Source organism: Theobroma cacao, chromosome 6 (genome assembly GCF_000208745.1).
Source record: "Theobroma cacao cultivar B97-61/B2 chromosome 6, Criollo_cocoa_genome_V2, whole genome shotgun sequence".
NCBI classification, from domain to species: domain Eukaryota; kingdom Viridiplantae; phylum Streptophyta; class Magnoliopsida; order Malvales; family Malvaceae; genus Theobroma; species Theobroma cacao.
Window position 1 is genome coordinate 24,276,650 of NC_030855.1, and position 13,779 is coordinate 24,290,428.

General features: G+C 35.5%; 1 protein-coding gene across 2 annotated transcripts; it reads right to left on the reverse strand.

Annotated features, from left to right (window-relative positions):
- LOC18596930 (internal alternative NAD(P)H-ubiquinone oxidoreductase A1, mitochondrial) lies at window positions 7,419-12,795 on the reverse strand. Of its 2 annotated transcripts, none has more exons than XM_007025691.2 (9): window positions 12,499-12,795; window positions 10,490-11,122; window positions 10,013-10,226; window positions 9,702-9,862; window positions 9,536-9,601; window positions 9,283-9,446; window positions 9,051-9,165; window positions 8,721-8,900; window positions 7,419-8,633 (listed from the first exon to the last, which is right to left on the reverse strand). In XM_007025691.2, the coding sequence occupies exons 2-9, from the start codon at window positions 11,069-11,071 to the stop codon at window positions 8,478-8,480; spliced, it is 1,638 nt and encodes a 545-aa protein (XP_007025753.2). In that variant the 5' UTR covers window positions 11,072-11,122; window positions 12,499-12,795; the 3' UTR covers window positions 7,419-8,477. The 2 variants fall into 2 exon arrangements, with proteins under 2 accessions (XP_007025753.2, XP_017978725.1); XM_018123236.1 differs by lacking the exon at window positions 12,499-12,795 and adding an exon at window positions 11,241-11,331.

Consider the following 13,779-nt stretch of genomic DNA (forward strand, 5'->3'; position numbering starts at 1 on the left):
CCCCTGTATGTCAAATAAGACATGGAAATAATGGCTCGTGGTTTAATTCATCCACAGTCATCTGCAGCATGTGAAAGAGAATTATGTCTAATGTGTGAAACGGGAGACTGGAGAGAGTAGTCTGATCCATGATGTTACATGCAAAAATGACAGTAATAACATTCTGTCAAAGCAAGGATAAACTCGACTGTCAGTGTATGGTGCCCACTAACCTCAGTTGCCTTCCACTGCTTGATATCCAGTGATAGCGATTAAGCCATTAGAAGCCGCAGTGCTCGAGTGGGAAAAGCATGTGGAGATTTTCCCTATCAGAAATAACGTTATGGACAACCGTCCATGCACTGTGCTTGGATTTATCAGGCCATTTTCAGCAGGGAGACTCGGCCTCTTATCTTAGAGACCATAATTGTATTACATTAAAGGGACCAAAAAAACAAAGACTACACAAGTTTCAATCAAGCAATACTACTTGAATGAAACACACCTTTAATTTTTTATCTTATCTTTCCCTTGGAAAGCCATGAATCATTCAGTTGGTTTTCAAGCCTACTTCAGCAATTCGTTATCATGACGTTTGGTGCTTCATGATAATGTTCATATTTGGAATAAAAAGCTGAATAAACATGTAACTCCTTCCCTGGTTTCTGATTCACAGATCTTTCCCTTTGGCTTTACCGAGTTGGCTCACCTCCATACACGTTTATTAGAATGACATTTTCACACCATGATCACTTTGTCTGCTTCTCTTTCAAACATGCTTGACATGAATCGAATCTAGATTAACTCCGTTCTAATACCACTTGTTATGCTCTCCTTGATAATAGAATAGCTGTGATTAGTTAATTAGACATCACATATCATCATCATCATATCATCATCATCATCATATCATCATCTTCATCATGACAATAAGAAAACTTCCCATTTTTGTGAATTACTACTGCTTTTTTTCCTAAATTGAAGCCCAAAGAATGAAGCATTGAATTTAAGGTTGCAATCTGAGCCCACTTAAACTATGCCCAGTTGAATTGTCAGATGGGTTATATCTGTGGGCTTCCATGATCTGAGAAATGGGTCCATTTATGGAGTACCGAAGCTCTTCATCCAACCCAAAACGGCGGGGCTCCCGTGTGACAGCGACAGTATGGATGCTTGTACCCTAAAAGATCAAAAGCATCGGCGAATTGGTTACAGCAAAGCCTACATATGACTCCAGTAATTTCCAAAATTCAGGCTTATAAGAGTTCAGTATTATTAAGAGAGCGTTTAAAGGTTAAAAATCTCTATTTTTTTCTCTTTTGTTGATACCTAAATCCTGTTTTTTAATTTGTGCTCACACAAGTTCTTAACTCTAATGAAGTATTAGTAACTATCAAATTTAATATTAATTAATATTTTTATTCACGTGACATACGACATCATTATATATTTTATTTTATAAAAATTATTATTGATCACGTCATATGTCATATAAATAAAAAATATTAATTGATATTTTTTTAATTGTTAATTTTTTATTAAAAGATTGTTCAGTAAAGACATGATTGCATAAATGAAAGCAATTCAAAAGCCTTTTTTTTTTTTTTTTACATTTAAGCCGAAATCTTACCTATTAAATCGCTCTCTTTTTTTCTAGAAACTGGCCCCCCTGATGATGCTGCATTAATGGAAAAGTATAAGAACAAATTATAGAACTTAGGATTGTTGGTAAAGGATGACCCTTATCCTTTCGGAATCTTGAATTCATATCGTGCCCAACACAGACTTCTCAAGACATTTGAAATTTGGTTCCCAAGTAATATACTTTTCAAAGCTACATCACCATCATCAATCGTTTACGTAGTGGAAGAGAAATAAATTATTTTAATGCTGAAAATGAGTCACGACTCGGACTTCAGCCTTGTGGCACAAGTAGGTTTTCTCACGATACCAATAATAAAACAGAACCAAAACTAGCCGTTATCGGTTATCTCACGACACCAATAATAAAACAAAACCAAAACTAGCAGTTATTGGTTATAGTTTCACCCGGTCCCTCTAAAGTTGGAGACCAGGAAAAAGTCTCAATTCAATGTACCTTTGTCTTCTGTTCTTTCAGTCGAGCTCGCGCAGCCAGTCACCCTTATGTCAGCCATGGTGTAAGCCAAGGTCCCGCATGTTGTCACCCGCCGGTCCATGAGGTCAGTTTCAAAGTTCAAGCGAGTCCTGTCTTTTTCCAATGGAAAGTTGAATTTTTTTTATTTATACATTGAATCCCCCAACTTTCATGAAAATAATATTCATGTGCAAATTAGAACATAGAAGAAGCTTTCTTTTATAAGTAAATGTCACACCTAAGTAATGGTGGAGTTAGGATTTTAAATTTGAGAGAGTAAAAAAAAAATTAATATTTGAGAGAATGAAATTTTAATTTTTTTTTAAAAAATAAAATTATAAATATTTAAAACAAAAAAAAAATTATAAACTTTTGAAATTTGAGAGACGAGGTCCGACTAGCTCCCTCCCTTCGCCTCTGCATTCAAGTGATTTAGATAATTTTAAAAAAATTATAAATATTTTATATTTTTTATCGAATTAGATTTTTTAAAAAAATAATGGTTTTGTGAAAAATGTAATATAAGAACAAATCTTAATTAAATTCGACACAAACAATTTATGGTGATAAAACGTCGAGATATTTTTAAAGAAAATAAAACATGAACCTTATGGGTTTATTAAATGAGTCTTTATAAAATAATGGTCTCGTGATATTAACGTCAATTTCGAAAAGGAGATGACATGGTTATGCATTTTTATAATATGATAATGACTTATCTATGTAGATCCATGGCTCATTTTTATTTAGACTGCCCCCAAAAAAACTTGGGTGGGGGAAGAAAATGGGTGACGCCGTTTCTGATTCAGAAAGCAATGATAGTAACAGTGACAGTAGGGTCTGGTTTGAAAGCATTGATTCCTTGAACCTAGTCAAAAAAGAATTAGCCCATGTGACCAATATGCAACTTGGCAACTGAAAACTTGTACTAATAAAATAATCTTTTACGTGATCCTCAAGAACTTTCAAGCATATCCTTTCTCTGATTCCTATGTTCAATTACTTGGCTGCCCATGGTTTGTGGACCATCCAGTCCACTTAGCTATGTAAAAGCAGGAGGTCAAATCCGACATAAAATGTTACACTCCCAAGCGCAGCCGTTACCTAGGGGTGGCCACCTCTATATAAAGGAAAGAAGGAAACCTTTCTGGCAACCACACCCAGACTGAAATTCAGACATACCACCACAGCCTTTAGTACTTCTGTCTACTTCGCCACTCCAACCTTAAACTCTTCGAAGACGTTATATCAGCAAAAAAACACCTATTAGATATGGCTGGTACAAGGAGGGCAATGATCAACGGCGGGATTTACTCTCAGAGAATCGCTGGCCGTCCGATTCCCAAGCGGGGTCAAGTGAAGGTGGCCATAGTGTTGGGCCTGGCCCATTCTGTTGCTTCTATCTTCTGTCGGAGTAGCTGCCGGTGTGCAACTGCTCCGTTCTCTAGGTGAAAAAAGACCAGATTTGGCCTTGGGAAGCCGAATTTTTGATATGATAGACATGGGCATTTACGTCCTTTTGAACATATATGAACATCCGTTTCTTTTTTTCATTTTTTTTACTACTTTTAATGTAGGAGGATGTATTATAGTCTTTGTACGAAGAAATGTTTAATTATAATTGAATTTTATTGTTACTTGTTTATTTCCTAAGAGTGAAGTGTTTTTCTTTTTCTTTTTCCTTAATAAACACTATGAAACAGAGGCGCAGTCAAAATCATCCGTATTTTTTTATTTTTTTATTATAAATAAATATATATGATTACTTTTTATAAAATTCTGAATTTGCTATTGACTGTGGGCCGAGACCCCTTAATTTGAACAGAGCAAACATTATGATCTTTCTTTTCATGCTTTTTTAATTTTTCATATAAAGTAAAAGATGTCTGTACGTATAATGTGAACATCACAATTCACATGGGGAAAAAAAGGAATATCCTACAAGGGGGGAGACAAAAAGGATTTAAGAATGAAAGAAAGTTAAACCAACCGTGAAGGAGTTTTCCCATATCTTCTGACCAAAACTAATAGTAACATTTAAAAATATCTTCAAATTATTTAAAAAATTTAAATAAATGTTTATTTATTATATTAAATCAAGCTTTTGAGTTAAATAAATTATTATAATTAATAGTTAATTATTTATCATTTATTAAAATAATACTTATCATTTTATATCTCACGTGAAATGATGTGATGGACTCATTTTAAGGTGACGTTTAAGGTGATATTTGATATTTTACAATATAATATGAGTACAGATAATATAATTACAAGTAATGTGATTGTAAATAAAATAACATTACAGTATTTGACATATAAGTAAAATAATGGTTAAAATGCAAGTAACATAATATTGTAGCATTTGGTTTATAAGTACTTTATTGGGAATGTAATGTTAATTTTTAAAATTATCCCTATTTATTAAAAATCAAGTTTAATATGCTTATATTTTTATTGTTAATTTTTATATAATATCACATGTTAAATATATTTTTAATATCATATATTTTATTTTCATTTCTTATTATAATCTTTTATGTTTTATTTTCATTTCTTTAATATATTTTTTTATATTATATATTTTATTTTAAGTTCTTTTACATATATTATATGATTTTTAATTTTTTATATTTTATTTTAATTTATAATTCTTATATTATATATTTTATTTTAATTATAACATTACACAGTATTTTTAATAAAATAATAAAATTGAATGGTAAAAATGTTTTTAATAATATTACAAAGTACAATGTAATGTGATTACATTGGTTTTGAATTGCAATCACATTATATCCCTTTCACTGTAAGGTGATTGCATTGCAATATTAAATTACAGTAGTTTATTGTAAAACAAACATTGTAATGTAATTTAATTTAATTAGATACACTACAAGAAATGTGCTCCCATTATACCTGTCAAAATGGATCTGACCCATTAGGTCGATCCATATATTTTTATCAATTATGAGATGGGTTGGGCTTAAAAATTTAGGCCCATATTTAAGTTGGGCCTAAATGGGTAAGCCCACCAAAATAGTGGGTTGGGGTGGGCCAATCTTGTGGGCTAAAAAAATAAAATAAATTTAATTAATTTTAATAATTTATGTATTTAATTATATAAGATTAATAATTTAATTATTAATAATATTATTTATTTTATATATTTTAATGTGTTTAACCTATACTTATCAAATTAATAATTTTAATTTATAAATTAAATTATAAAATAATTTTATTATAAAAATATAAAAATAATTTTTTAAAAAAAATTAAAAATTAAGTTGACCCAACTCAGCCCATGGGCTAGTAAAGGGTTGACTAGGTTAAGATTTTTATGGTTCATATAAAAAATGAACTAACCCGATCTGACTCATATTTTCTTAACTCACAAGGGCTTGGACTGAGCTAAACTGGGCCAACTCATATTGACAACTCTAACTCCCATATCTCTCATACTAAATACTACCTAACTATGACAAGTTTGCATGCATCTTGAACAATAGATCAACATAAAAAATAACAATTAATTATCAAAATTTATTTAATTTAATATCAAAAGATTGAGTTTAATAAAAATATAAAAATTTTATATGATAATAATAATAATAATAGTAGTAGCAATAGAGTTTGGTATGATAACAGACAAAGCAGTGGAGATGCATGCATTTTCTACTCACATTTTTAATATGGAATTGCAACTCATTGGTACAAGTAATTGATCAAAAAGGTACATAGGGGTGGGACATTATCAAATTAATACACCAGATTTGGTGATCTAAATTGATAGACCAGAATCTAATCCTTCCAGGGATTTTCAGGAAGTGCATTGTATGAAGCCAACAAGACATTCCTCTTTTTTCCTGCTATTAAATTCAGTGAACGGCTGACAAGTGAAAATGCTGTCAATTCTTTATTTGTCAACTTACATATTTATATCATTTTTTTACTTACATTGTTTACAGTCATAATTCGTAATTAAGTAATGATTAATTAGCTGTTCAACTCCTCCAACTTGACAAGAAGAAGTAGAGATGGCCTTTTAATCTTCGTGAATTGGAATCAAGATTGTGACTACCCACTAACCCCAAAAGCAAACAAATCTTCCCTCATCGCCTTTTTCCTTGACATCAAGGGCAGAGTAGGGCCGATGACAACTTGATGTGGGCCCATGCTTAAGGGTCGGATTAGCAGGAAGTTTTGAACGGAAGTGGGTTGCAAGTGTTGCTAACCGTTCGATCTTATCCGGTTCATACAGAGTCGGACCGGATTCGATGGATAAGGGTGAAGGGAGGTGAGTGACAGGGCGACCAAAGCCGCCGTTGGGTGCAGCAATAGTGGGGTCTTCCCTTTTTTTTTTTTGCGCCTTTTCGTTAATGGGAATGGAGCACGTGCTTTTAATGCAGACATGATAGCTAACTTGACTTTACGCCTTACTTTTATCATTTATTTTGGAGACTAGCATCTTTGTTGTCGCTTTCTTAGAGTAACCGAGTCATCATTTATCATATAAAATTGAATTTCAAATTAAAGAACGCCGTGTTCATACCATCCCTCGAAACCAAAGGCAATTAAAGAAAAAACTAAGGGCAATTACAGAATGCCATGTTCATACTGTCCCTCAAACCAAGGGTATCTTTTGTTTTAAGTTTCAATAATTAAAAAAACACATTTTTGAACTAAGTGTATTTATGTAAATTTATAATTTTAACAATAAATTAATCATTATTAACTGTAGTATTTGCAGTAGTCAAGTGAATTCATTCTTCGTAAGCTGTGACGTAATCACATCAATTATTATAAGTAAATAGAAAATATCAATAGTTATTAAATCTGCTAATTATTAATTTTTTATTAAAATTAAAAATTTTGAGCAAATATAAATCAATATAATAAAAGATAAATAGTTAACTGTATGAATGGATATAATTTAAATATTTATGTCTTTTGATTTAATTCGGTACATATATAATATGAATTATTTTATCACTCAAAGAAATTGTTTAGGGAACTAATTTCAGCTTATCAGCTTCTTTCTTCCTATCATTTCAACTTTGAACTATCCTCCAATGGCTGGATGTGGTAAGTTCTGTTGCAGAAAAATGGAGCTCAGTGAATGTGAATGCAACAGTATGTAATGACCAAAGGTCAACAACGTCAAGTCATAGTCAAAGTGTGTGTGGCATGACCGTAATAACTACTAGAAAAAAAGGGCAGTCATTCTTTTTCCACTTTATAAAGCCATGACAAGGGCCAGCCTTCGAGTCACACAACTCACCCAACGCATCAAAACTCAAGCCCAGGTTTCCAACAAAAGATCTCTGTTTTCTTCTCTCTCTTCAATCTCCAGGTCTTTGCGGAAGCGAAAGAAAAAAAAAAGCAAAAAAAATGGCAGGTGCAAGAAGGGCAATGATCAACAGTGGGAATTTTTCACCAAGGATTGCTGGACGTCCGATCCCAAGGAGGGGTCAAGTGAAAGTGGCAATATTGGTGGGGATTGCCCATTCTTTTGCTTCTATATTTTCTCCAAGCAGTCGCAGGGCAGCTGCTGCTGCAAACTTGTCCTAGCTCTACATCTATGTCCCAAACAAGGGAAGAAAGAAAGACACGAAATTTTGATGATTTTGGAAGAAAGAGTGGGAGGGGTTGTTGCCTGTCCTAGGAAAGATGTGAGCTGTCTTGTTTTTGGTTGATGTTCATGTCAGTTTTGTACATACTTTGTAGTAATAGCTCTCGGATAAATGAATTTTCATTTTGTTTTTCTTTTAAATATCAGTTTATCTGAATGGGTTCTGCTTTGAAGTAGTGGGCGGCAATGTTCTTTTGATTGATTCCCATTTCCCAGTACATAGTTCTCGAAGAAAGCAATTTCCAACTTTTTTAGCTAATAAGATAACGGATCAGCTTTAAGATTAACGAAAGGGGGATCTTGGCTTCTGACTCAATTGAACATCCTTGTCTGTTCCCACTTTCAGTTAAGTTAAGAGGTCTCCCCAGAATTTTAGCTTTGGTGTCTGTTGTAGTTCCCCTGTTACTGAAGATATCTTTACCCCAGAACTTATGGAATTTTTTTCCCATCTTTTTTTATTCTTTTTAATTTGGGTTGGTAGAACAGAACTTTGGCCGATGATGGTTCATCACATAGGTCTCTCGCCAAAGCAATGATATTATTCATAATCATTTTGGTTTCAATGAATTGTGCCCTTCAATTCATGGGCTTGCTTGAGCGTTACGTAGTTTCAGAATCAGTGAACAACATTAAGCTAACACCAGTAATATACAAAATGAGGAGTGAAAGTGGAATCAATAAAAGATTAACGTAGGGTCAAAGACCGATGGGAGCCATTGAAGACATGGGGGATGGGGGCTCTGTCAAGTGTCAACCAATCCTGGAGTTGTCTCTGCCAAAGACCAGCGTCGTCGCCCAGTTCACTCCCACATAAAACCTGTTCCTCCAACTCACAACGCGCGTCAAGTAAGCCGAGCGCCAAATCAACCAGCTCACGAATCCGGCATGTGATATGCCTTTAGCGTCCTGGCAACATATTTAGAAAGATTAGTAGGACTCAAAGGTTCAGAATTGTTCCAAGTATTTCGATGTATAAAATGCCTAATGACTTACCTTGGATTGGCGAAGATCCACCAGGGCCTTGTAACGACCAATAGATGCCATGCTTCCGAGATGCTTATAGACAAAAGGCTCTCCTAGAGAGATGTCCTTGGCACTGAGAGCCTTGCCTCCATCCTGTTTCCCAACACTGTTAAACAACTCCACCAGGTATTTCCCTTGCCTTTCTGCAACCTGTTTGCAAAGTGCAAAATGTATTAGCTCATGTATTTGAAAACATATCATCCACCAAGAACAAGGTAAGGTTAAACATTGAATAAAACAGAGTAAAAGGGATGATGTAGATCAGGGAGGCAAGAATTTCTAGAAGAGTAAAGGACCAACCTGAGCTAGAGCTGGAAGCACAGACTTCCCTGTCTGTTCAAGGAAACCAGCACAATCTCCAAGTGCAAATACATCTTCTACAGAAGGAACACGCAACCACTCATCAACACCAATCCTGCATTACCATATAAAGTTAGTTAATCTGATACAAGAAATATATATTGGAAGGGAAAAGCAGAGTACATTTAGGCAAAAGAAAATAGGTTCTGCAAAAGAACACTGGCGTTCATACCTTCCACCAGGGGACTTGGGAAGATTTAATGATTTCACGAACTGGGAGGGACCAACACCAGTAGACCAGACTAAGAGGCCATAAGGGACGTCACTTCCATCACTGAGAACAATTTTTTTGGGATGAACCTCTTTCACCACACCTCTCATAAGGTGCACGCCATACTGATAAGCAAAATTCAGAATGTCACGGATAGTTCCAAGAATTATGGAAAATTAAGACCTCTAGAATGTAAGAAAGGTAATCAAATTACCTTGGTCAAGTGATTTGTTGCATACTGGCGTAGGCCAACATCAAAGGATGACAAAATCTCATTTGCCTGATCAAGGTATAAATCATGGCAAAATCAACATCCATGTATGAAGAAATTACTTATGAAAAATGGGAAGGAGTTAGTTGGCCCTATTGCACCTCAATACCTCTATAAGCGTGACTTTAATGTGATCTTTTACGTGGCTATACCTCTCCTGGACATCTCTCATTATAAAATCACTCAACTCACCACTGAACTCCACTCCTGTAGGGCCACCTCCAATGATAACACAGTGCAAGAGGCGTTTCTTTTCTTCTTCTGATATGCCTGTAATTACAAATTGAATTGTAAGCGTGTATTCGTTTACAAAAACAAGTTGGTTTCATGTTAAATGACATCAACACTTAGTTCCTTGGCCAGACAACAAGCCCACCCCACCAGGATTGCCAAATCTATGGCCAGAAAAACGACACTCACCTGGATTTTCAGAGAGCATCAGGTTCAAAAGGAGCTTCTTCCTAATTTCTTGGGCATGAATCACTTCGCGAAGGAAATATGCATTTTCTTTCACCCCCTTGATACCAAAAGTTAAAGGCTCAGCTCCAGCAGCAATTACAAGCTTGTCATATGCAACTTTAAATTGATATGGCTCATAAGGTAGTCCACTATTGCTCTCTGTCTCACAATACACCTGATGATTTGAATGTGCATAGTTAGCCTTTAATGACCGTAACAAGCAAAAGACATGGACTGAAAATCTGTTATTGAGACTTCCTTTATATAATATGCCAATTGCCTCTCGCCTATGTGCTTTCGCATTTATTTTGGAACCAATATTAATCATGAGTACATGCGTGTTATGGCACAATATCGCATGAATGTAACCTTTAAAACTGATTAGGAGGAAAAGGCAGCAATAGTAACATAGACTATAGCTGGTATAAATTAACTCACCTCATGTTTGTCAGTGTCAACGCCAATGCAAGAAGCCAGATAAAAGTATGAACTGGGGCTTGTTGCCAAAGTAGACTGTATCCGGCTAACGGGCTCAGCAACTGAGCGGAATTCGAGGGTTCCAACACAAGTTGAAGCAAGCAAAGGGGTGAAGACCATGTGGTTTCGAGGTGATATGCAAACAACATCATAAATTCTAGTGTCAAGCCCCTTGAGAAATCGACAGGCTGCCCATCCAGTACCAAGGACAACCACTCTAGGCTTTTCACCTGGCTTGGTGGCCTCTAATCCTGGATACCTTGGCTCATCATACTCTGACTCCGACTCCACTAACCGCTCTGCTGAAGGAATTCGATAATGTGGGGTTGTACTTATTTCCCTGCTCCCAAAGCTCATGTAATTTACCCTCTTGATTGTGGAAAGGTACGTCAAATTACCGTGCGAATTGATTTTTTCAAGGGAAGGAAGGAAACTTTTGTGGTTGGATACTCTCTCACAGAAGATATCCCTCTCACTTATGGAACTGCCAATGGCACCTCCTGATCTTCTCAAGCCACTCCTAGCAACCCGTGCCAGTGCCATGAAGTACTTGCTTTAACCAAATTCTAGCAAGTTAGGACTTTTGTATCTGCCCTGGAAAATAAAAATTAGAGAAGTAAGCCATGCAATTGCAATATAGCAGAAGGCCTAAATTCAGGACAGAATTATACAGAGAAGCAATGCAAGAACTCCTAAGTATTTGGAGGTATACTCTGGTCCAAACAAAGTTAACAGAAGTCTGTTCAAATGTGAGAACGATTGTTTCCAAGGCCACAAGACAAGAAAGCAAATGCCAACTTTGCTTTCCTCATTTATTGAAAGCAGATATAAATTGCGGAAGGAGGAATTAATAAACACGTAAAGCTGTCATTCCTTATATGACCAACCAAACCATTAGGTGAACTCTTTTGGGTGCTATAGTAAATGGGAAATGGGGAACCTAACCGGACACATGTTTTAACATGGTAAAACTAAAACAGCTATCAAATATTCTTGTATTGTCCAATTGTGCCATAGGTTCACTATTGACAATGGTAGACCAAGACCAGGATACCATACCAGTACCATGGTATCCTGGGGTATAAAAATCCAAGAAAGGTCAAGCAGGTGATACACCAAACTTAAACAAAATGAACTGGTGACACTAAACGAAGATAATATTAGTGTTTACATGTGAAAATAGAATTGCTTAAACTCATGGGGTTGGCATTTAATTCATAGCAGTACCAGCTAACGCCCCTGCTTGACCTACACAGAAAACTCCCAAGGGATTTCTGTGAAATCTAGAAGACACCAAGAACATGTGAACGATCATTTCCAAGAAAGTTCTGACTTTGCAAGAAATGTATCACTAAAAGCAACGTTTTGTGGAATAGGCCTAAACGTGGAGTCGTACATACTTGAAATAACGTGGGCATCTCTTTCAAGAATATGCTTTGATTTCAACGATCAACATGGGAAAGACAAGAGGTGGCTTAATTAACATTTGACCAAAGCAGCTATCTTACTATTTATATTAGAAAATAACAGAGATCAACAAGCACCGTGAATTGTTTAACATATGGAAATCACTGAAACGGTAAACCATTGTCTCAAATACGTAAAACGCTTCAGTACGAAAGATTCCAAAAACAAAGATTTGTCTCCAAGCAAACTCATTTAAAAATCAATCTTAACAGTTTGACATTACCATGTGATATGAATGCATTTAAAATAGAAGGAAACCTGAGGATTGCACAGATCTTAATAACACCCCGGATAAAAAAAATGGGTCAAATACTTCTATTTTGCAGCTAATAAGAACCAAACTCTTATCAAACATACAACATACAAATCATGTGAACTGTTAGAAATAATTATAAAAACTGAGCAAACTTTACGCTCAAAATTGCTACAAGAAGAGATTGAAAACAACAAGAAGAAGAAAAAAGAAGGAACAAACTTGTGAACAGAAGGTTGAAGAACATTACCTTTGTAAATAGTTGAGCTTTTTTCTTGTTTGCAAGCTTGAAATGGGCGAGTGTACCCAAGATTCTTGGAAAAGTTTTGAGAGTCAAAAGTTATGCTTTGTTTTCACAGAACAAAGCAAGAATCAAACCCAATGTAAGTTTTTATAGTTGGTGACGTTTGTGAGTAGAAATGAAATAAAGGGGAGATCAAGCTCAATGCTCAAAGGCCAAAGCAGCCGACTTGAGGTGCAAGGAAGTTGTTGAGCAAAACAAGCACTCTCTCTAAAACATGTATATTTATATTGATTTTTTTAGTGTTAGAAGACAAGGAGAAAGAGGAAACAAGTAGAACAAAAATGAAGTTCGAGGAAGGAACCAGGGAGCTTGCTGCCGTATATTCTTGGCCTGCATGTGAGTTGTCAATGGAAACACAAATGCAAGAATTTTAAGGAAAGAATCTTCCCTGATTCCTCAAAGACAACATCGTCCTTTGTTAGTGTAGCTTGTCTGTAAAATCAATAAAGGGTAGTTTGGGGTAGTACGTTAGATTCTTGGAATATTTCTGGCCCCAAGCTGGCTATGGCAGCTGTATACAAGCCCTAGTGCAAGCAAGAGGTGACTAATTGTGGTCTTGTCTATGACCATGAATGGCTTGGTGGTGACATCTCTGAACTCTTCATAAACAAAAGTCAAAAAGTCCCCCAGCTTTTTTGGAAACTGGTATACAAACTGAACGGCTTTAATTGGCTAGAGAGGCTTCCAAGCTTCCATTGATGGACCCACCAATGAGAACGAGAAAAATAAGAAAAAAAAGGTTGGTCCAAAATGGTGTCTCGTGTCAAATTGAGAACTTGGGCTCCAACGGTGTGGCTCTTTCTTCACGTGTCAGATTTTGACCAGGTCATTAAGGGTTGTTTTCATTGTTTGTCTCCCACGTTTCTTGGTAATGGCCAATCGGAAAATAGCTTGGTATGATTGAGTTTGGCCTTCGTTTAATACCTTCAACACGATCTTTCTCAGCCTCCACTGATGTTAGATATTTAGACATGGATCACCCACACTCACCCCCCCCAAAAAAAAAAAAAAAAAGAAGAGATCATCAGAAATTTGTGATTTTATACATTTACTATTGAACTTATGTAGTTTCAGACCAACTCTCAATTAGGTAGAGAGTCATCAAATTTTTTGCTGTAGAATTGCAGGGTTGTCTTTGCAAATTGCGTTACAGATTCGTAGAATTCCCTGCATTGTTTGTGGGCTTACTAGTTGGCAACTCTTGGTCATGCCTCTATGGAAATTTAC

Bases quoted from the DNA above. Each gene is read 5' to 3' on its own strand.
- LOC18596930 (XM_007025691.2), bottom strand. From the start codon at position 11,071: ATGGCACTGGCACGGGTTGCTAGGAGTGGCTTGAGAAGATCAGGAGGT. The intron at 9,602-9,701 runs GTATTGAGGTGC...TACCTTGATCAG, and splicing joins TTAAAGTCACGCTTATAGAG to GCAAATGAGATTTTGTCATC. The intron at 8,634-8,720 runs GTAAGTCATTAG...ATATGTTGCCAG, and splicing joins TGGATCTTCGCCAATCCAAG to GACGCTAAAGGCATATCACA.